General features: G+C 34.6%; 1 protein-coding gene across 8 annotated transcripts in view; it reads left to right on the forward strand.

Moving 5' to 3' along the window:
- NFIB (nuclear factor I B) overlaps window positions 1-24584 on the forward strand; it is a 234490-nt gene that overhangs the window by 153506 nt on the left and 56400 nt on the right. For all 8 annotated transcript variants that reach the window (XM_028526353.2, XM_028526360.2, XM_036021590.1 and 5 more), the window contains exons 4-6: window positions 10015-10083; window positions 17358-17478; window positions 20357-20475. In XM_028526353.2, the coding sequence (XP_028382154.1) occupies window positions 10015-10083; window positions 17358-17478; window positions 20357-20475 (309 nt within the window). The remainder of the gene's footprint in view (window positions 1-10014; window positions 10084-17357; window positions 17479-20356; window positions 20476-24584) is intronic.

Raw genomic sequence — 24584 nt, forward strand, 5'->3', positions numbered from 1 at the left:
CTGAGATTTTGATGCAGGATCTTGGCATGAAATACGTTACAGCAAACTTTGTTCTGTGGCTTCTGCTACCAGAGCAGGAGGAACTTTGTGCTACAGTTACTAATAATGTTGGGATAATTGTGTGAGGTCCCAAGGTGCCTGCTTTGAAGGAGCCTGAAGCATCATTATCCTATGTACAACGTTTCTGGTATCTTGTATCTTCAATAAATGCCTCTATTTTGCATAGCACATGGCCGGGTACTTTCTGGACAAGAACAATTGTCTGGGTCCCAAATTCCAGATCACATTTAAAAAAAATTGTAGCAAAATACACGTAACATAAAAGTTACCATTTTGATCATTTTTAAATATACAGTTTAGTGACATTGTTTATTCACATTATTGTGCAACCAATCTCCTTAACTTTTCTTCCTGTAAAACGGAAACTCTGTGCCTATTAAGTAACGACTCCCCACCCCCCCACCCCCGAACCTCTGGCAATCACTACTCTACTTTGTTCTATGAATTTGAATATTCTAGATACTTCATCTAAATGGAGTCACAGAGTACTTGTCTTTTTTGTGACTGGTTTAGTTACAGATTGCATTTTTAAGAACTAAAAAGCAAAGAAGGTTGAAGGAAGTGGGTAACTGGGAATGGCAGACTTGTTTCTCCTGTATAGAAAACTTTGTTGTTTAGTTTTGCTAAAGACTTTTTATTGTTTGCTTTTATATATATTTTTGCTTAGATTTGTTATTAGGGAAGCCTGTTTCTCTTCTTGGTGTAGAGTATATTTCAGTATCAATTGATATGGTTGCGTACATGGGTGTGTGTCTCACAATGATAGATTTTCTGATAATGAACTATACTTCATGGAATAAACCCTAATGATAATAATGTATTGTTCTTTAGATAACATTGCTATAGTCAGTTGGAATATATGAATTGGATATTTTTAATCTTATTTAGGATTCTTTAAATTGCATTTGTATATGCTGTTGGTCTTTGAATTTTTGTTTAGTTGCTTTGTTTTGATGAAAGATGTTGCAAGTTTAGTTATTTAATTTTTGCTGGCCTAATAAAGGCTCAGGAGAGTGTTTTCTTAAGGAGACTTGTCATCATTTTCTAAGGCCTGCAGGAGTGTAAATAGCATTGGAATTTAAAGATTTGGTAAAGGATAGATAAAATTCAGCTGTGTACCCATTTATTTCTGCTGCCTTCTTAAAAGGTGTTTTTAAATCACTTTTAAAATTCTGTTTAGGCTTTTCAAATTTTAAAGTGCATATGAATCCCCTGTGGATTTCTTAAGCTGGAGATTTTGATTCTCAGAGTCTGGGGTGGAACCTTGTTTTCTACACAACCTAACAAACTTCCAGGTGATCGATCCCAAAGCTGTTGGTTCTGGGATCATGTTTTGAATAGGAAAATGCTAGTGCAGTAGTTCCCGCCTTTGCTGCACATTGGAATCACCTGGGGAACTTTTAGAACATCCTCATCCCTAGGTTACATCTATAATAATTAAGTCAGAATAGCTGAGGGAGGAAGCCAGGAATAAATTATTTCTCCCAACCTTAGGTGGTCCCAATGCCCAGCAAATATTTGGGAATCACTGCACTAAGGTTGTTGGTGTATTCATATTTTCACTTTTCTCAATTTTGTTTTAGTAAGTAATTACCCATTTAAGTTTTTAAAGTTATGGTCACGAAGGTTAATGCATTATTTTCTAATAATTCTTTTAATGAATTTAGTTCATGATTTTTCTGTTTTGCTGATCTTTTCAGGGAATCATCTTTCTTTTTATTTATTGTTTTAAATACTCCCCTTTTTTCAGTTTTACTAATTTTAGCTTTTATATTTAATTCCCTATTTAACTTTTTGGGGGTTATTTTTCCATGCTTTCTTTTATCTTATAAACATTTCTTTAGTTTTTTTCTTTTTTTGTTTTCTTGATTATAATTTTTCTTTAAATTTTTTGTTTGATTCATGGTTTATTTTCTTAATTTTCAGATAGTTCAGAAAATTTGATAACTTTATTTTTACTTCTAGTTTTATTTTCCCAAGATGAGACCATACAACATGGAAGTCTCTACTTTGAATAATTTGTTAAAGTTTACTTTTCAGTCAAAGACATGGTCAGTTTTTGTACAATTTTCATAGATATAACAAAGTGTAGTTTGTATTTCAATGATATAAACTTAGTCTTTATCTGATAGTTGTGTTCTGTTATACAAGAGATGTATTCAAAATTCTCTATATATATTTGTATATTTTCAAGTTTCTTGTATTTTAATAGGTTTTGTTTTATGTACTTTTTCACAGTATTGTTTGGTGCCTGTGGGGTTGGTGATTTATTTTCTTCATTAATTGTGCCTTTATCTATTCATAATGTTCTTTCTCCTGTTCATTGTAATTCATCTTAAATTCCATCTTAACCTTTGCTAGTTGACATTGTTTTCATTTGAATTTGCCTGACTTCTCTTTTTCTACCATTTTGTTTTCTACATTTTATTCTTGTTATTTTTTTATCTTGTGATCCTTGAAAATAGTTGCATTTTATTTGTTTGAGTTGATCTAGTGCTCTCTTTATGGAATTATTCATTCCACTTATATTTGTTGTGATGATTGATATACTTGACTTTATTCTTTCTATCTTCCTTTATATTAATTATTTATTTTTACATCTAATGTCCTTATTTTGGCTCTCTTGATTAGGTTTCTATTCATTTTGTTTTAATGGTTTTCTCTGTTAATTTGGAAGTTCTACCTTCCCTTTCCCTGTCTTGAAATGTCTCTCTTTATCATTATTTGAAAACAATATACAGTTTTCATATTGACTTATAGGTATTTTGATTATCATCTGTATTTTAGAGAAGAAAAATGTGAGGTGTAGAAAAGTTGCCTAACTTGCCATAGGTTTACATAGTAAATGATAGAGCTGATTTTTTTTAGTATAATTTAACATAATATATTAATGATAATATTATATAATTGTATATTTACTATAATATAGCCAACTTAGCAAACCATAACATATTATGCTTATAAACTAAAAAGTTTGAAAAGAGTTGATGACATTCTTGGAAAATATATAATACAATTGTCACAAGACCAGAAAACCAGAATAAATTTCAAGAAAAACTCAAAGTTGTCTAAGACTCTTCTCTGAAACAAATTCTGGGAAGATGATTTTACCAGTGATTTTTTTCCCCCACACTTTCAAGAACCTTTAATGTTTTTTTTTCCACAAAATTTAATGACTTATCCAAACCATTTTATGAAACATGTATATAATTCTGGTATGAAAACTTGATAGATGAAATAGAAAAATTCCTAAAAAATATCTTAACTACATATAGAGAAGTTGAAAGAAACTGTTAGCAAACCAATTCAACAATAAATTAGAAGAGTTACCTTCCACAGACAAGCAAAGATAAGTTAATCTGAGAATTCTGTAATATATAATGACAATAAATGCTGTGAGGAAGAAAATGGGTAATTTCTACTAACGCCCTCCCAAAAAACATTTAATAACATTCAATAATCATTCTGATCAGAAAATATATTTAAACCTGAGAAAAGTAGGAATAAGTAAATATATCAAATGATGAAGGAAAATATTAATCATCAAATAATAGCCAATATTATCATTGACTGTGAACCTCTAGAAATAATCTCATCAATGTTAGGAATAAAATATCCCTGCTAGCACAATTCCTGTTTTGCCTATTTTTGAATGTTACATTCAAATGAATAATGCATATGTATCTGAAAAATATTCAACTGTGTTAAAATTAAATAAATGAAAATTAGTACATTAATGATGTATTTTCTCCATCAACTTGTCACAGTTAAAAACAAATCACTACTAGCATGAGTGACATGTAGTTCTGGCAGCGGGGTAGTGACATGGACACACACACGATCTGTCAGAGGGAATAGTACCAGGCAGAAACCTTTATCAAAATCAGCTCGACAGTTTTTACCAAGAGCTTTAAAAGAGTGTATGTCCTTTGACCCTGTAATTCCACTTTTGGGAACTCCAGCTGAAGGAAATCAAGAGAACTGCTGACAAAGATTTGTGTGTGAGGATGTTAATGGTAGTGCTGTTTATAATATTTTTTAAAAATGGGAATAACCTAAAATGCCAAACCATAAGAGAATGGTCAAATAAAGTATGATGCATCCATGCAATGTAAATTTATATAAGCATTAAAATCATGCTTTTGATAAACTGCTTAAAGGGAAATAGATAATATTAGTTAGTAACAAGCAGGATACAAATTTATTTAAATTTGATATCAATTTTAAAAAAATACACACATACAAACATACAAATATATATGAATAAATGTAATGATTGGTAAAAAATACTAAGAAACACAGATAATATGTTAATATAGTACTGTGTGTTAGAGTCAGAAAATTTCTGACTCTCTAGCAGATTACTTATATCTCCACCAGTGATTTACATTTCATATTGAAGGATACCTAATTCTAAGTCAACACTAGAATGTTAATCTTTGTTATGGGCTGAGGTTCAGCTTGTGTGCAGAGAATCGTTATCTTTACAATGATTAGTGTGTCTGTTTCCCAGTCACAACGTCATCATTTATAATGGACGGTTCAGAGCAGTTGAGAAACAGAAGACAGAGCTATGTCTTACAACATCACTACCAAAAAAAAAAAAACAATTGGAATTGTCGGGCTAGAAAATGCCTGTGAGATATATAGTGTCCTGTTCTTTCTCTAAAGCAATGCAAGGAAAGTAACAGGAAACAGTCATGTAAAAAAGTGGAATCTGAAGGTTACAATGAGCTTTGGAGATGCTTTCATACAATTTCCTACTAAGTGATAATTGTTCAATCTAATGGAGGTCTTTATAGCTGGAAAATCCCCACTGTAGACACAGGTTTTGTCATCTGTAAAATGGTAACATGACAGCTTGTAGGTTAATTGTGAGCATTACATGAATTAATGCTTTTGAAGATCTTAGCACATTAGCTTGGCATACATTGGTTATTATTACCTTTGTAAGGTTTTCCATTCATTTCTGGGACTTTTCTTATTGGATGACAAATCTGCTTATTGGGCCAAAAAAACAGTTCCTGGAACTATGCAAAATAAATCTAATCCACCATCTACATTCCCAGTCCTTCAAATACTTGAAGACAGCTTTCATGAATTTAATAACTGCTTTCTGTGGCTTATTTATTTTTAATTTCAAGACTAGAACACAGTAGACTATAAAAATGAGTGTTATCAGTCTTCCTTTGGATTTTCTATGTAAATGTTGTTTAACATTCAAATGGTGCTGATTATAATTTGAGATATTAACAGTTAGATATGCCATTGTGTCCTTCTGTTATTGTTTTTAAAGAGGTTAAACACTATATTAACTTCTGAGTAGTGATTTATTGTTGCTTTTGTTAAAGAAAAATGAAAAAAGAAGTAAAATAATATAGTTTGATATTGCCTTTGAGAGTTTTCAGTTTGCAGAGGTCTTTATTTCCTACTCAATTTTGCTTTTTAAAAAGCATACATGTGGTGTAAATACAACATCACATAAATGCCGAGTTGCTCTTGGCTTCCTGGCTTAAGCTGCTGTGTAATATTGCTCTGTAACCATTAAACAGCTGCTCCGCCTCAAAGATGCTCTTATTTCCTTTGGTAGACAAAGGGTATTTACTTCATGAATGTCTCCAAATTGCTTTAAGATCTTTGGCCTTTGTATCAGCTATTTAGATTCACAGGGGTCTATGTAACACGAAAGTCATGTTTCTGGAAGGCCCCCACAGCTTGGAGGCTACAACAATAACTGCACTTTGCTGAGTCTCACTCTTTATATTATCACAGGGCTCCTGACCCCCTGCATGACCCACCCACCCCCAGTTTTGCCAGAATCCTTATGTATTATTTTTTTGTATCATGTGAGCAAGCACTATTACCTTCAATAACTACCCAGGTGTTGTGTCATTCACTATTTCTTTTCTTTACTCTGCTTCATCTTGGGTAATGCTTATCCATTGTAAAGCCTGTGCTACATACACACATGCATGAAAGGTGGCAGCCCCCTGCTTCAGGCACTTCTCCCAAGCCCAGTTGTCTGATTCCCACAACGCCCCCACTCTTATAAGGTCATTGTCAGTAGGCATTACCACTCATCCTTGGGAGTCTCACTATGCTCCATGCAGGAGCAGAGCTCAGTGGGAACTATCAGGTCGCATTTTTGTCTAGTGGATGCCAAACCAGCTCTGACATATTTTTAATACCTTTCATAGTTTTAGTAAAATAACTCTCAGTTTTTCTTGTAGATTCAAATTCCTTAGAACTTGGGGAGCTGGAGGTCAGGTAGGGAGAAATACCCTGCTCCATTTGGAATTGTCTTCCCTTTTCTATGGAATAGTCATTGTATCTGCCTGTGTGTGACTGCCTTACTGTCTTTCCCACTAGTAGGATTAGCTTGAGATAGCACTATTCTGTTATGAGGCCCCTAACAGGTAACAGCCCACTCCATCATAATGGGCATGACTGAGAAGCAAATGGAGCCCGAACTGCTCATTGGAGAAATAAGGAAATAAGCTTCAGATGATACATACATATTGAAATGTTATTATGTATTTGACAAGATGTAATTTATATAAATACAATGAAATGTTCACCATTTATTTGTTCATTCATCAATTTTTATAGATGTTTTTGAACTCTTACTCTTTAAACACTTCTAGTTCCTTGGTATATATTTTGTACTAAATGCCTAAAGTTACACATTAGTACACAAAAAAGTTAGAGATACAACCTGAATGTAATCACTGCTCTTTTCCATTCTACCCAAAAGCCTAAACAAAACCTCCAGCAAATGAGTTCTGGAGTATAACAAGGCTCAATATAGATATGCTTCAACCTTGAGCCATCTAAGTCTCCACTGTTATAAAATTGCTAATATGCTCCTTTGTGATTGTGTCAGTAAATTGTATTTTAAAATTTTGTTCTGTAAGCATTTAGTTAGTAGTTATATATGTAGAGATGCTGAGTTAGTTGTTTGGGAGATACAGAGATGAACAAGAATTGAGCCACTCCTTCAAATAAAGGAGCTGATAATCTAGTAAGAAATACAAGACTTGAAAACAGTTATCTTGGAAAACTTGAATGTCCAAAGTGATGTAAAGTAAGTACAAATTATGTACTATGTGAATATAGATGAAATAAATTGGTTATAGCTGGCACAGGGGTTGGGAGTGGAGGTGCAGACTGTGGAGTGGACGGTTGAACTGGACACTGAAGACTGAGAGTTGAGTGTGCAGAAAGAGGGCCTTCTGACCAGAAGGGAGCTGCCTGAGAAAGAGAGGAGGGCAGGCATGTACAGAGTACAGGTGAGGACGAGTAACCTTGTCTGATGGGTTAAGTACGTGAGCTGTGGTCATGATAAATGAGGTCTAATATGATATGTAAATAAGCCCAAATTTAGTATATTTACCATATGTAAACTTTGTGTTTACCATATATGAAAGTATAATGTATACTTTAAAGCAACAAAAATCCTTGTAGAAAACGATGGTGGTTCAGAAAATTAGAAATATCTTTATCACTAGCCTTACAAAGGGAATCAATGTGTTTTTTTTGTTTTCATGTCTTTTAATACCCTGTTAGCTGACTTCAAGTTGCTCAATAATCACTGAAATGAATTCAACCTGGTGAAAAATTAATTGCTCAACATGTAGGAGTTTCTCAAAATAGAATTACATCAAATGGGGACATTTGGTTATCATCCTCTTAAAATTATGTATTTTTTCGCAGTAATGACTTAATATGAGGCCTAAGTTTTATCACCAGGTGGGTTCTCATAATTTCTTCTCTCTCTTTCTTTCATTTTTTTTCTAAAGAAGGTAGATGTGTGGGTATAAAACAGTGTTCAGACACAGATGACTCCTCAGTCCACAAGAGGAAAGCATACGAGGATGGACCCCCCCCCCACCAAAAAAAACTGCAGTTGTCTTCTGGAGGGTAGGCCCCTTATAGTACAGGCTTCTCCCATTAGGTGAGTGTCTAAGAACCGATTGGTATCAGTGTACCAGCTAGTGGTGTTGTGAGAGGCAGTGTTGGCCTTCACTGAATTTTTTTGAAGACTCTCAGTGAGTTTGCCCATTTCATGATGGGGGATTTACAAGCACACCTGCCCACACCACCTGAGTGTTCAACAGTTTTTGACCAAAAATGGCATGATCCCCATGCCCCACCCTCTCTATTCACGCTATTTTACCCCAAGCAACTATTTTTTTGTTTGTTTCCCTGGATGAAAAAAGTCCTAAAGGGAAATGTTTTGCCAATGTGGAAGAGGTGAAACAACAACAACAAAAACGACAGAAGCACTAAAAGGCATCAAAATTGATGAATTCAAAAACTGTTTTGAGCAGTGCAAAAACATCTTGATAAGTGTATTGCCTCAGATGGACAGTACATTGAAGGGACTGAAGTTTAAACATGTAAGAATAAATACACAATTTTTTATAAATAAATTTTGGGTTTTTTGGGTCCCCTCTTGTATATTACAATTAAATGATTTTCTGTCTTTTCACGCTGTGTATGGTTAAAAAACGGTGTGATAACTTTGGTTCTGGTAAAATTTTTAAATGCAGATTTACAAATGATTCGAGCATGCCTAGAACCCAGGGTGTATAATTCAGTGTGTGGGCAATTGTTGGCTCCTGCTGCCCGTTTGCACTTAGTGGTAACACGTGATCAGGGCCTCTGTGGGCTTTATATTTTTATCTCACTTATTATTTATTACAACTCAGTGGTGTAGGTGATTTTATTATGTCTAATTTATAAATGAGGGGCTCTGAGGCCCAAAGAGTCTAATAACATGTTTAAGATTCCACACTGGTACTTGGTGGCTGGGTAGCAAATCCCAGCTCTTTGACTTGAGTGCTTCATATTGCTAAACCACCAGTGAATGCCTCAGACCCCTGCAATGAATCTCATCCCTTGGTCCGCCTTGAATCTTTAAGTAGAATCCAATCATATTGCCAGTTCCTGGAATCTAGAGCTGTTTCTTGGAAGTATTTTAATTCTGAGGATTTTCAGACCCTTTTAAATCTCTCCTTAGGATAGCAGTAAGTAACCATATTCCTTGTTCCTAAGGTGTTCTCTTCCTCCTCACCCTCATTACACCTCCTTCACTTAAATGAGAAACTTGGAACATGACGGGTGTTTGTGGGAGCCTCCAGCTCTAGTTCTGGCTTACAGCTAGACCAGCTACCACACAGGTCTGATTTACTCAGGTGCCTGAACTGTTTGTTGGCTACAGCCACAGTGGTCCCTGTATGTGAAAGTCATGGAAGGGTCGCATGGCATTTCTTGGAGGTCTGGAATCATTGCTGTGTGCTAGAAAAAGTGTCAGTTCTTGAAATGAAGGAAGTCCAGGGGAGTAGTAGCAAGAGTGAGAAAGCAAGGCAATTGTGTGAGGTATATTACAGGAAAATAGGTTGATGCAAAGAATGTGTACAAGTTATGCTTTTGTGTGATTCATGACCCTGGAACAAGGGTGGGGGTGCTGGTAACAGCAGCTCACTTTTCTTTAATCAGGGAAGGATTTGTGAAAGAACAGTGGTTTCAAGAGATCTTTGAAGTAATTCCAACAAGGTGCTAATTGTGGTTGTGGTTTTCCTCTCTCTCTCTTTCTCTCTCATTTTTTTTCAAATGGTTGGACTTTAGTCTACCAGCTGCTACCAAGCTGAACTGCATTTATGAACTTTCCTTCTCTAGGGGTGGGCTGTAGCAAAAATAATCATACCGATTGCCCTGTACCTTTAGAAGGTTTTAAAACATTGTTTTAGAAGATTATTTAACATCTAAACTTTTTACTTTAATTTAGACAGACCCAGTTTGCATTCACAAGAGTTTTACTTGTTTTTGTTGTAAGCTTACTTTTTTTTTGTTCTAACCTTTGGTTTAAAAACACTTGAACAAATTCTAGTGTTTAATCATTATTTACTTCCTGCTTATGTTGATCTTTTCCCCCTTGGTGTTTATTTTCAGGATACCTTGAAGATAGTTTTGTAAAATCTGGAGTCTTCAATGTATCAGAGCTTGTGAGAGTATCCAGAAGTAAGTAAATTGTTTTCTGATTATTTAATTTTGCAGTGAGATTTAAAATATTTTACATTTTGAACCTTAAATACAGTATGAAGGGTAACCATATATTAGGAGAAACAGAGTTTTAAATTCTCAGACCTTTGGATGAAATCAGTATTGAATATATTTTGCCTGACTTTTCTAAAATATTTTTCTTTAAATCATTAAAACTTCTTGTACAAAAATAATTTTAGAGTTGTTCTGATTGCTATGTTAATGGTATTCATTTAACTTACTGTTCTCTCTGTGACCATAGATGGTCATTTATATCAAAGGAAGTGCGATTAATTAAATGTGCTCTGTATTGTTATAATAACCCACATAAGTTTCCTGTAGATAAGTGTTTTTTTCATTTTACTAACATTTTGGTGGGGGCTTAGAGATGTACAGGATATACACGCTAACATGCAGAGTGTAGAGGGATGCAGAAATTAACTTTGCAGATTGCAGTTGGATATAGATAGAAAGCATTGTAATTCAAAACAATATCCAATTGTTTTAACTGACTACCTCACCTGAGACACCATTCTTGGCAGGCTGATGAGATGTTTCTTGGTTAAATTCACCTGGCCAGCTACCTAAGCAAGGGGAAAGTTTCCTTGATCAACTCTTTTACTTATTACTAGTGTGTGCAAATATATATCTAAGATGCAGGTCTTAATGCACTGATTACATTAAAGGAGGTGCCTTGTTTCTTCCTGCTCTCTTCTCTGATTTAGCTTTTTCATGTAACTTTGAAGGGTGTTTTTTCACTTGACATTTTGATAGCCTTACAATTTGGAATGATGTTATTCAGATAAGGTAGTGGCACTGTGGTTCTTGTTTAAATTGGGTTTTTCAATTGGGTCAAATTCAGAGGCCATGAATAAGATTTATGGTGATCCACAAGAACAAACTGGGAATGAGTTACTGAGGGCAAGAATAGGTAGAGTTGTATACAGTGAAGGAATCTCCAAGCTAGTAGATTATGGACTATGTCTTTTGAACCATAGATTCTCAAAGAGTTCAGATTTCTAAAGTGGTCAATGCAAATAGCATGTATCTCAGAGTTCTACACATGAGCCTTAAAGATCGTAAGCAACTTATGTTTTCTGACACAATTTCCCAGAAGGTAAATGTATGCCCAAAAGACTTCTGTCATAGGTTATATACCTGGGGCACCCTGCAGTCCCAGGGTGCGTGTTTGCTGGGGAGAGGATTCTGATGGCTTACTCCATTGACCGATGTGTCACTGTAGTATTTTCTCTGGTCAGTATATGGTGAAGGTCTTTGACATATGAAAGTTTTTTATTTTTAAAATTTATATATATATTTTAAATTTGGAAAGGAACATGCCTGACTTACTTTTATTTTCTGGCATCACGTAAGGAAGGGTATATTTGAAGATTTGTGTGTGTGTGTTTTCTCCACACTGTTCTTTATTAGAGAAGCTAAGCTGTTGCAGTTATAAGACATTATGAAAGTATTTGCTTAAATTTGTACTTTTCTAAGTTCCATGATAGACTTTCATCTTTCTTATGAGTAACACAGTAGAGTCATCGGTCAGAAAATATTATTAGTTCCTCATCATTGGTAACATTATGCTTGATGCTGTAGAAGGAAGGCCATATAAGAACCATTAAAAGCCCAGAGAGATATTTTGAAAAATTTGAAACATAAAACATAGATTAAAAATTACTTTTCTATAACAATTGGAAATGAGGTAAATTTAACATACTTCATTCATTCTTTCATAACTCATCCTGTCATCTCTTAGAGGATTTTGTTACCTGTTACAATAAACATTACTGATTTGTAATTGGTACATTAATTATCTATATTCATTCATTCATTTATTCTGCAAACATTTATTTTCTACTCTGTGTGCAAATAGGTATCTCTGAAGTGCTTGAGAAATTTATTCTCCTAAGTGTTTTAATGTATCCACATTATAATCTTATTCATACAATTGAACTTAATTGTTTATGAAATAAGGGTTTTCTAAGTAAATATAAACTTCAGTACAAATCACAAATTCTGACTTTTTGAGGGTTTATGGTATGTTAATGGTTTCTATGCTTGAGGGTTTTACTATCATACAACCCACTAATGTGTATGTTGACTTTAGCTAATGAAGCTATTCAGTTTTAGGGATAGTGATCTTTCTGTTGAATGATATTATCTCCATCTTAAAAGTTGATTTAAGATCAGCTTTTGGAGTGAAGAGAACAATAAGAAAGATTAAGGGCTGACCTCTAACCCTTACAATCTGAGATTCTTTGGAGCTTGGTTTCTAAGAGGCTGTTGGCAGCCTCTTAACCAGGATTTGCAGCTTTCGGGCTTCTTGCCTCCCTGGGATAGGTGCTAACTCGGTCGGTGCTTCTAACAGTCAGCTCTCTCAGAGGCTTTCAAACAGGGATATCTGTCTGGGACTTGCTGTTCTTATACACTTTGTCATGAAATAAATTTTGTGGGTGTGCTGTTTTAAAATCTGGTCATGTTTATTATTAATCTACTTTTTTCCCTGTCAACTCCCATTTGGTGTTAGAATGCACACTAAAATTTTACAGTGCTTGTATATAAATTTGTAGACAGATTATTTTTATTACTAATTTGATATTCTAGAATAATCCTCTGGAACAAAATTTAGAAAAAATTCTATTATTATTTTACTATAAATTATACCTAGTATGTTTATGGTCAAGTGATCTGTGCTGTCAAGCATTATGTGTTCCATAGAAACTATAGATGTTTGCCTAAAAATTGCATGAACTTAATAAATTTCAATAATTTGTATAAGATGTAACCTATAAGTTTCCTGTTAGTAACTTAGTTATTTGAATTGTATCCATTACTGTTATAGGAACCAGACAGATTGCTTGCTTTCACTGAGCCCCGCAAATGCCTCCCTCTATCACATGCCTGCTTTCCAATGTCACATAGAACAAGTTTCTAATAATAAACTTTAGAGCATGTGGTTACTGTGGGATTTCTTACCTTGCATTTTTTAACCTCCGGTGTACCTCAAGCCACAACAAGCAGCTGCATTTTGGTTTTCCAAAGGATTTAAGCCATTAGGCACAGTTGTACACTGAATATAAAATGTTCTGTGTAAAATGAGGCTAACATGAATTATATATAATATGAACAATCTAACAGAAAGCAGAAGCTTGAGAATTTTAGAGCTGAGACCAATCTTGTATATAGTGACTTACTTAATTTTTAGTAGGAAAAGAAAGATGTTTATTATATATTTTTTGATATTGCTCTACACTAAAACGTGTGCCTCATAGTCATACTTTCTTAAAAACATTTTAAGTTAATCTTGGCCTACCTGATATTACAGTACAGATCAACTGGTAATGAACACATTTCAAATGTTTATAAAAAATTCTGAGTAAAAAAAGTTCCTTGAAAATCTGTGGTTCCTTTTGAATTTTCTATTCACCTTCAGCAGTGAAGAGAGGCAGGAGGACTAAGTAGACTATGTGTTCTTTGAGTGAGGCTCAGGGGCTCTAGAACTTTGTTACCACAGCACAGGACACCCTTTTTCTCATTAGGGCCTTTGAAGGCCCAATAAAATCAAGTGAGAAAATAAAAACTATTCTTTTTTTATAAAACTGTAATAAAGAAATTTTTATTGAGTGGAATCTGGCTTATATTTTTCTCATACCTTCTAATTTGTGAGCTAGGGCAGGTATTAAAGGGTAGAAAGCTTTGCATTATATATTTTTAAGTATTTTTATTGATTATGCTATTACAGTTTTCCCAATTTTTTCCCCTTTATCCCCCATCCACCCTGCCCCCCAGCCTTCCAGCATTACCCCCACTCTTAGTTCACGTCAGTGGGTGTACATATGAGTTTGAGTCCTCTATTTCCTGTACCATTTTTTATCTCTCCCCATCTATTTTATGCCTACTAATTGTGCTTCTTCTTCCCTGCACCTTTCCCTTCCTATTACTCCCTTTCCCCTCCCCACATTCATCCTTCTGTGTGATGTCCATTTCTCTGGTTCTGTTCCTGTTCTGGTCGTTTGCTTAATTTTTGTTTTCATTGTTTTTCTTTTCTTTTAGGTTCATTTGTTGATAGTTGTGAGTTTCTTGTTGTTTTGTTGTTCATATTTTTTATCTTCTTTTTCTTAGGAAAGTCCCTTTAACATTTCATATAACAAGGGCTTGGTGATGATGAACTCCTTTCACTTGATCTTATCTGGGAAGCACTTTATCTGACCTTCCATTCTAAATGAAAGCTTTTCTGGGTAGGGTACTCTTGAATGTAGGTCCTTGCCTTTCCTTACTTCAAATACTTCTTTCCAGCCCCTTCTTGCCTGTAAGGTTTCTTTTGAGAAATCAGCTGGTAGCCCTCTGGGAACTCATTTGTAGGTAACTGTCTCCTTTCCTCTTGCTGCTTTTAGGATTCTCTCTTTATATTTAATCTTGGCTAACTTAATGATGATGTGCCTTGGTGTGTTCCTCTTTGGGTCTGACTTCTTTGGAACTCTCTGGGCTTCCTGGACTTCCTGGAAGTGTATTTCCTTTGCCAGACTGGGGAAGTTTTCCTTCATTATTTGTTTAAATAAGGTTTCAATTTCTTGCTCTTGTTCTTCTTCTTCTGGCACCCCGATAATTAGAATACTGGAATGTTTCAGGTTGTCCCAGAGAATCCTCAGCCTCTCTTCATTTTTTGGGATTCTTGTTTTTTTGTTCTGATCAAGTTGGATGTTTATTTCTTCCTTTTGTTCTAAATTGTTGCTTTGAATCCTGGTTTCCTTCTTGTCACTGTTGGTTCCCTGAATAATTTGCTTTATTTCATTTTGGGTATCTTTCATTTGTTCTTTCATTTTTCGACCAAGCTCAATCAGTTCTGTGAGTATTTTGATTACCAGGGCTTTAAATTCTCCATCAGATAGGTTGGCAATCTCCTTATCAGTTAGTTCTGAGGTTTTGCTGTGTTTTTTCATTTGGGCCATATTTCTTTGTCTTGGGGCAGCTGATAGGTTGTAACGGGGAGAGGCCTTAGGTATTCACCCAGGAAGGGCAACCCTCCTTGCTGCACTGCCGGTGAGAGGGAACGTTGCAGCTCACCTGCTGGACTCTAGCGCACTTTCCAACAGACTCTCGTGTCAGACTGGAAGTATCTCTCACAGGGGCAACCCCAACCTTAGCCCATAGTCAGCTCTGAGTTTCAATATTCCCCTTAAGTCAGTCTCTCCTGTGCATCTCTGCCAAGCTCAGCAGTCAGCCCTGTCCCCCAGCCACTTCTGGAGGTTTTTCCGAGTTGGCCTACGCAGTCTGTCTTACCAGTCTGGTGGTTCTGGTTGAATTTTTCTTTAATTCCTTGGTTGTCAGAGTTCCATGCAATTTGATTTTCTGGCGATTTTAATTGTTTGTTGATTTTAAATTGGTTGTTAACATCCTTTTAGTTGTGCAAGGAGGTGAAGGGTTTCTACCTTTGCCTCCGTCTTGGCCAGAACTCAAAACTATTCTTAAGTACTGTCCTTTGACACCAACCTGCCTGGTTTCCACCTTGCATATTATCTCTGCCCATGACTTTGCTCCTGACGTAAACCATATTTGAAATGACCTCCCTTCAAAACCTTATATTTACATTCTCTAAGGTCTAGTGCTAGCTTTAGCTGTTCCACAAACTTCTTGGACTATTAAAGCTTGTGTTGGAGTCTTCTTCCCTTGAAATCCTACAGCATTTATTTATCATGTCATTCATTTGAGTGGCTTCATTATGATCTGCATTATGCTTGTATTTATGTTCTCATGAGCACTTTGTTTACCCACCTTATTGACCAATATGTTTTAAGGACCAGGACTATCTTAGACTATTTTGTATTCCTTGCAGCACCTGACAGTAATGGACACAATCAGTAACTTGTTGAATGAACAGATTTTCAGCAAGTAGGTTCATTTATACCTTCATCTGTTTCGAGCATGTTTTTGAACTGTTCCATCTTTGTTGACCACTTTAGTTTGCAAGGGAAGAAATTTGTGGAGGAAAGCAAAAAAGGAAGGAAACTTATATTTGTGGAGTACTTGTTATGTACCAGGCAAAATGCTGGGCTTTTATCACTTTTGATCTCATTTCATCCTCAAAATAATCACAGGTGCTAAGCTATTATTATTCTTATTTTATAGTTTAGGAAACTGAGGCACATAGCTTATAAGTGGTAGAGTTAGTTCAAACTAAAAAGTTATCTGGTAAAACTGTACTCATTCTAACACAGCAACCACACAGATCTATTGAAGACATCTAGAAACAGTTTTTTAAATTAAACTGATGTACAAAACCCAATACCAACATACAAAAATCTCAGTTCATAATATATAGGTAATTCAAAAAGATTCCTTGATTTACAAAATATATCTTAAACCGTGAAACTCCATGTGTATATTTTAAATAAATTATAAGGTTGTAGCACAAAAATATTTTCCCCTCATCTAAGGACTTATTTTTCTTTTAGAGGGAGGGAGTGGGTGAGAGAGGGAGAAAGAAACATTGATTGATTGCAGCCTGTATGTGCTGGACCAAGGATCAAACCCACACCCTTTTGGTGTGTGGGACTCTGCTCTAACCACCTGAGCCACACCATCCAGGGCAGCACAAAATTTTTTGAAAAACAAAACCTAATTATTGAGAAAGGCTACACTTACAATATTCATATTCATATGAAACCTGAATATCTATTTTGAGAGAAAATAACTTGGCTTTCTTTCATATTTTAAAATTTTACTTATATACCTGTCATAATATAAGAATTGTTTCTATCATAAATATCATGATTTTGAATCCGTTATTATATTAATGTTAATATTATTATAGAACAATATTTGTCATTTATTTATGAAATTGATCTATATTTAATGATGATTTGGTTTTTGAGAGTCAGCTCCGTACAAAGCACCTTGCTTGGTGCTGAGCGTATTTTGTTTTCTCTGATGCATCTGTAGATGAACGGGGTGACAGATATAGTTACAGCTACAAAAAGGAGTGAGTGAGGACAGTTGGAGAGTTGGAGTACGAGAAGTGGTAATCAATAGTTACAGTCTGAGTGCCTTGAATTTTCAGACTTGAACTTTGGTATCAGGAGGAAGTTTTCAAGTCCTGCCCCAGCATATGGTTGATATTAGAGTCTTAAAAGTAAAGACAGTTCTCCTTACCCTTGCCCAGAAGCATGGAAAATATTAGATTATTACATTTGAATAAAGATGACAAGTGTAAATGTCATTCCCAATGTTTCCTTTGTTTTAATCCTCAGCACCCATAACCCAGGGAACTGGTGTCAACTTTCCAATTGGAGAAATCCCAAGCCAACCATACTATCATGACATGAACTCGGGGGTCAATCTTCAGAGGTCGCTGTCTTCTCCACCAAGCAGGTAACTGGAAGAGAAGGGGCTCTTGTTCTCCATCTGTATGCAAATAGGGAGGTAGGGAGGTACAGAATAGGGGAAACAAAGCAAAGAGTTAAAGAGTTTTTGCTGATTTCATACAGATTTTTTATCTTTCCTCACAAAATGTATTTTTACATTTAAAAATTAAATGTAACTTTTATTCAAAGCATTTTTTAAACTTTTTGGGGAGTGACCAGAGAACTATTAAAATGTATTGATATGATTTCTGTCCTGTTCTGTGAAATATTATAATTCTTCAAATTAACTAATTCTTTTGGTGACTTTAAAAATGCCATTGCCTTGGCAAAGAACCTGGTTTATGATTGATCCATCCTACAAACATTTACCCTAATACCACACTCAAGCTGGGGAAAATGAAACATACAGAATAAAATGTGTCATTTACTTAAAAGTTAAAAGGCCTCATTGTAGTCCAAAGTTTGCCATGTTCCTCAATTAATCGATATTCTTTGAATAGTTTAGTGAACTCTCAGATACCAATGAAAATATTACCTGCTCTGAGATTTGGTTTAACCACTCTTTTTTGTAGAAGAGCTACAGTGAGATTACTCTGCTTGTTAGTTCTTTGTTGACATTCTCATTTTTCTCTCTTGACCTTATTGTAAATTTCATTCCCACATAAGTTAAAAAAGAGGTTTCCTATTTAATTGAGGGATACATAGCTTGGAAAGTCACTGTACATAGGATTTCAAGAGGACTGAGTTAATGAGAAGGTAAAGTGAATAAATAGTATAGCTTTATTATTTTTTTTAGTTAAATCTTCAATATATGAAGACCCATTTCATTTCTAGAGTGTTAAATATACCCATGATCAAATATGATGGTATACAGGAATTCCAGAAAAAAACATATGTTTTATTTTTATTAACATTTTAAATATTATTTAAATAATATTAATAATAATAATAATATTAACTTAAAAAATAAAAAATGACTATTTTCCTATGCTATTTTTGTAATGCAAGTTAATTGCATTTCAGTTAATTATGGGGCTATGAACATTTGTATGTTTATTAGCTAAGTTTAATTTTATATCATTTATGGTCAAACTGTATTTTTATACAGTTAGATTGTGTAGCAAGATAATTGGGCTTATTATCACTAAAATAGTAGTGACATGGTGAGATTTTAAAAATGCTTTAGTTTTTTTTAATTTAAAATGTGAATAGTAATTTCTAATTTTGTCTGATGGATAGTATTTTGTCAACATAGAGCCTTTCTCATGGTTATTCAGTATCAGACATTATGTCATTCTGAATAAAAATGGTTAGAAATTTCTCTATTATTTCCTTATGAAAATCTTTTCTCTATCATTTCAAGTTTTCCATATTTACTTCTGACTCAGAGATGGGAGAATTAGATTAAAGCAGGGTTTTAAAAATATCTACCTTCTAACTCAAATACCGTCAGAAGGAACTAAAGAACTATTATTCACTCTCACTATGGATAGAAATTGCCACCTTCTACATCATGTTAATACTGTGTGAGTTGTGAGTCAAATATTAATCACAGGCACATCTGTGAAAATACCCAGACATACACACGCTTCCAGGTTTTGAAAACAGGACAGTTAGAAAGAGCAGAACTTACTTTGTGTCAAACAGCTTCCACCAACATGCCCTGGGCAACTCACCGAATTGCTCTAAATTTGTGTCCCCACATCTAAGAAGAGGGAGGATTGATTTATGTGTAGGACCTCTGAAATTCTTTGGCATTATGTTTTTTCACTTCATTAAGTTAATTCAGAAGACATCTTTTTAGGTTTTTACCTGCAGAGATGTAAATAGGGACTTCTTTTAACTTAGGGAAAAATATCCATTTTTATAGTCAATTAACTATTTAATAGGGTGTTGGTGGGGATATATATCAAGCTATATGGCGTGTGCTACAAAATGGCTTTTTAACCTCTGCTTCAAATGCTCACTTTTCCTAATAATTGAGATGAGCCACATTTTCTATATTAAAATATATCATATTAAAAGTACAATATACTGTGCAGTTTGAATTTGGCAGTGGCTTGCTTTTTCATGGTTAATCTTAAGAATAAGGGATATCAATAACCTGATTTCTTCAGAAAAGATAAAGAAGAATATATGAAATAGTTTATAATTGGTAACATACTATAACAATTTTAATATTATTAATTATATGGTTACTACTAATAATTACTATTTAGTAAATATCTTCTAAATACCATCCACTTAACTAAGAGCTTTACATTTTCTAACTCATTTAATCCTCTCAATCACTTCCCTTTGAACTAGGTTTTATTATTTCCATTTTATAGATGATTAAACTAAGTTTAGAAAGGTTAATAAGCCTACTACTAAGAAGTAGTAAGTGGCCTAGATTCCATACTAGACCAGTGCCACTCCACACAGCTCAAGTTCTGCTGTGCTCCATTTGTTTATCTTTGAATTACTGTGATAGGATTATATTGTTAATATCAAGTGTAATGCAAATGAACATTATTGATATTGATAATAATTTTAAAAATCAGGTACAATCTTAATAACAATTTTAAAATTAGTACCTATATCTCATTAAGAATTCACTTTTTACATCTGAAATTTCTTTGGAAGTACATTTCAAACATAAATGTAATAAACATCATGTTTATGAGACAGATAGTGGTATAATTTAGCGTCATAAATAATATCTACAATTGGAAATAGCATTAACCCTATTTATGTCTTGAATACTCACCATTATTTCAAACGTAGTCTGAGATTTTGTGTTTATGGAAATTTCCACAGTAAGAATCTCCTCAAAGTATATGCTTTGAAATGCTACACAAATTCTTAGAAATTCCATTAACATAACTACTGTCATGTTTTAACAGCAAAAGACCCAAAACTATATCCATAGACGAAAATATGGAACCCAGTCCTACAGGAGACTTTTATCCCTCTCCAAACTCACCAGCTGCTGGAAGTAGAACATGGCATGACAGAGATCAAGGTGAGTAATAAAGAGTTGCCCCCAGGGACATTAGAGTAATATGTTAGCTCACTTCATGTTTCATTTAGTCAGAATATCATTAATTGAACCAACATGGGTTATATTTTCTTCATAAAATGACTGCACTAAAATTATTTTTAAGATAATGTACAAGTCAAATGGTGTCAAAGTTAACTTTTAAAAATCCCATGTTTTACATGTTTATTGGACTTTATTTTTCAGACAGAATGATTTTTTTAGAGCCCCCAATTGTGTGTGGGGTAGATCATGATCTGTCTATCTTAGCTGGTTGGACTGCAGCAGAACCACAGTTTTGATTGAATTAGATCAGTTTGCTTCTCTTTATGGGGTACTTCAGGGAGGAGCCAGCCTCTAGCCATTGCAGGTGCCAATCACTGCAAGCTCCCATTTAAAGGAGGCCATAATACCTTTTGGGAGTAGTTACAGCACAAACAGTAAGTAAATGTGGAATGTAGAAACTTTGGATCTAAGTCAACCTGGTCATTCTTTCTAGATAAAACTATGACCCAGTTCTAAGGAAGCTTTAGGGGGAAACATAACTAAGAAATAGGTATTATTTGGCTCTCTGAAATTCCAACTTACCTCCATGTTATTCTTAAAGTCTATTTCAACAATTTCAACCAGTGTGCCACAAGAATTTTTAAAACCTGCAGTACCTGACTATTTAGTGAGGAGCACTGACCTCTTTGCCCTTAGATTGTCAAATATAAAAATGAAAACAGCAAACACAACAATAGCCATTCAGTGTGAATGAATCAAAATTATACCTGGTTTGCTGTTAGATTGGGGAAAAGTATATATTTTGATATGCTGCAAAATTTTAGTAATTAGTTTATATGTGCGGGGAGGTGAAAAAGGTTGAAAATCATTGGTTTATTGAATTAAGTCAAACCTATTCCCTCAGACATATCTATGCCCTTTTTTTTTTGCCATAATTAGAGGGAGATTATCAAGCCTGGAAACTGAAAAATTAGCTAACTATAATTTTTGTTAGTATGTGTGCATGGATACAAGTATATCTTATAGCAGCAGCATAAAAATGTACTTGAGAATTGTCTTTTAAATCAAGTTCTGCATTTTATTAAAAATGTAGAAGAAAAGCACCCTTTATTGGTAGTTTTCAGACTGTGGTTTGGGCGTGTGAACCTGAGGGTTTGGAAGCTGTATGTCGAGTAATCTCAGGAGACAAATAACTTAGCAGTTAGGAGTCAAAGTCAGTTCCTTATTCAAGACTACGTTTTTGCTGCTCCAGATTTTTTATGCCAAATGCTATAGGGTTTAAAGAACAGTGAAAATTTTTCATGGAGGAATTGAACTTTGAGTCCAGTGGGTCTCCTTTAACAGGCTGAGATCTTTAACTAGTGAAGAAGGGGGAGGCATGGCATAGGCAGGCGCTGTGCAGAAGTTGGTTTCAGATTGGCCATGTATGTCCTGTGGCTGGACATTGTGCAGGTGGAAGTAATGGCAGATGACAGAGGTCATTCTAAGGACATTCTTGGAAACCAGCTGGAGACTTCTACTCTAAGGACATTTTTTACAATGTATTTTTTGGGCAGTAGACAAAATCATATATATAAAACATAATGATGTCACATCACCTCTCTGCTTCAGATCCTTTAGTAAATTTCCATTCTGCTTAGAGGAAAATGAAAATTCCCTCATGTGACCAAGAGGCCCCATTTGTTGTCTGCCTGTCCTTTGGCTATCACTCCAGCCTCCATGGGTGCTATCTGCTTCTTCTTCTTACACTTGAGCCCACTGCTTTGTGTAGGTTTGGGAAGACAAAACCCAAGACTTTCATATAAGCCATGTTTTCTGGAAGCCCCTCTCCTAACTCTATGAAAAGATTGTGTTCTCTTTTGTTTTTTTATCTTGTCATTATTCAGTTCCAGCCTACCTGGAGGAGTTTCATCCAGGTCTTAACTGTTTTTTTCTCTTGATATTCAGTATGGTTCCTTGTACTCATAATATGTTATTACACATTTATTAATGGAATTGTCTCAATCTGCCTCCATTATGAGGTCAGGGACTTTATCTATTTTGGCTACTACTGTAACAAGCACCTAGTAATCATGCACAACACTTGGTGCTTAGTAGGGGCACAGTTAACTTTTGGATAAATGAACTGTTGATGGGCAGAACACTGGTCTTATTAGTGAAGGCAAGAAAAAATAGGGACCTTTATCAGACTTGCAGAAATGATGATATAAACAAAATCCTCAACCTTTTATATTTTATTACTTGTTTTACTAATATTGTCAGCTTATTCTAAACAAAGCCATATTTTCCCCATCAGAAAAATCATTCTGGAAAAAATTCTAATGGCAATAACATTGTGAATGTGTGGGAGTGGATATGTTGTTCAGAAGTGTAGTATTCGTTATTGTAGAGAGTGTCACTTCTAAGAATTGATTCCCCTTTCAGCCTTTTGAATAAAGCCAATCTCAAATCATATTATAAAACATTTTTGAAAAGTAGAAGGGAAACTGTCATTCTTTCTCTTTGTAAAATCATTGTATTGTCTTGGTGATTTTCTTTTGTCAAGATGACTAGAGTTATTGGAGAAGTCTGTAAAGGCATATTATATTAAGAGAAGAAGAATGATCCATTCTCAAGTGGGCTTAAAAAAAAAAGTCTGTCACTTTAATTCTGAAGACCCTGAAGACTTTGTAATGTGCACAATAGGCCATTGTGGAAAAAAGACTTCAACTACCATGAAAAAATGAGGACAGTACAGTACTATCTTTATAAATTTGTTAATGCAACTGCAGTCCTTTTGTTCTTAGAAAATTGCTTCTTAAAATTTTTCAAAATAAAATGCCCCATGGTTTTTCTTGTTGGTCTTCAAATGTTTTAGACACACTTGCTTGCCATGAAGGGAATTTTCTAAAGGGCATATCGAGTACTACTCGCTATTTGTAATGACTTTAGTACATGTTTTATACTTGTTTCTGCCACAAAGCCCTGCACTAATTGGTATTCAATAAGTAGTTATTAGTTGAGTAAAATGTGCTTGTGCTTATAATTGACAGAAATGTTTGAATTTTGCTATTATTTCTTGGGTATGCCTTATTCCGTTGTGTTAACTTTGCATTAAAATCTATTTCTGTGATAGCCCTTAGCAAAACTAATATTTGAAATATGAGAATTAAAAATAAATTTATGGGCGAATTTATTGTAACATTCTACTTATAATCTGAAACCCCAACCTAAAACATTGAGATTTATTCCAAGTAGGCAAAAAATAAAGGATGTGATAGCACCAAATTACTATACTTATTTCACTTGTAAAAAAACAAATCTGCCTTTTGACCCAGCAATTCCATTGCTGGGACTCTATCCTAAGAACACTAAAACACCAATACAAAAGAACCTTTGCACCCCGATGTTCATAGCAGCACAATTTACAATAGCTAGGTGCTGGAAGCAACCTAGATGCCCATCAGTAAATGAATGGATCAAAAAACTATGGTACATTTACACAATGGAATTCTGTGCAGCAGAAAGAAAGAAGGAGCTCATACCCTTTGGAACAGCATGGATGGAGATGGAAAGCATTATGCTAAGTGAAACAAGCCAGGCAGTGAAAGACAAATACCACATGATATCACCTTTAATAGGAATCTAAACAACAAAACAAAACAAAACAAAAACTAGCAAAATATAACCAAAGACACTGAAATAGGGGATAGTCTGACAGTGGCCAGAGGGGAGAGAAGAGGGAATTTCAGGGGGGAATGGGTAGGGATTACAGGAACAAATTTGGAGGACACATGGACAAAAACTAGGGGTGGGGGATAATGGGGGGAAGTGGGGAGGGTTGGGTGGGTGGGCTGGAATGGGAGTAGGGGGGAGAAAACTGTACTTGAACAATGATTAAAATAAAAAAAAATTAAAAAACAAAAACAAATCAGGCACAATTTTAATATAAAATATAGATTCATGTAATGACAAAATTGTATGTAATTTTTAATAATTTAATTTAAAAAATTTTTATTTTAGCCTGTTACTAACAAGTAACTTTTTTAAAAACAAAAACATTATAATTTCCTGATTATTAAAGTTATAATTTTTAATTTTTCAGAATG

The sequence above is a fragment of the Phyllostomus discolor genome, chromosome 3, assembly GCF_004126475.2.
Source record: "Phyllostomus discolor isolate MPI-MPIP mPhyDis1 chromosome 3, mPhyDis1.pri.v3, whole genome shotgun sequence".
NCBI classification, from domain to species: Eukaryota; Metazoa; Chordata; class Mammalia; order Chiroptera; family Phyllostomidae; genus Phyllostomus; species Phyllostomus discolor.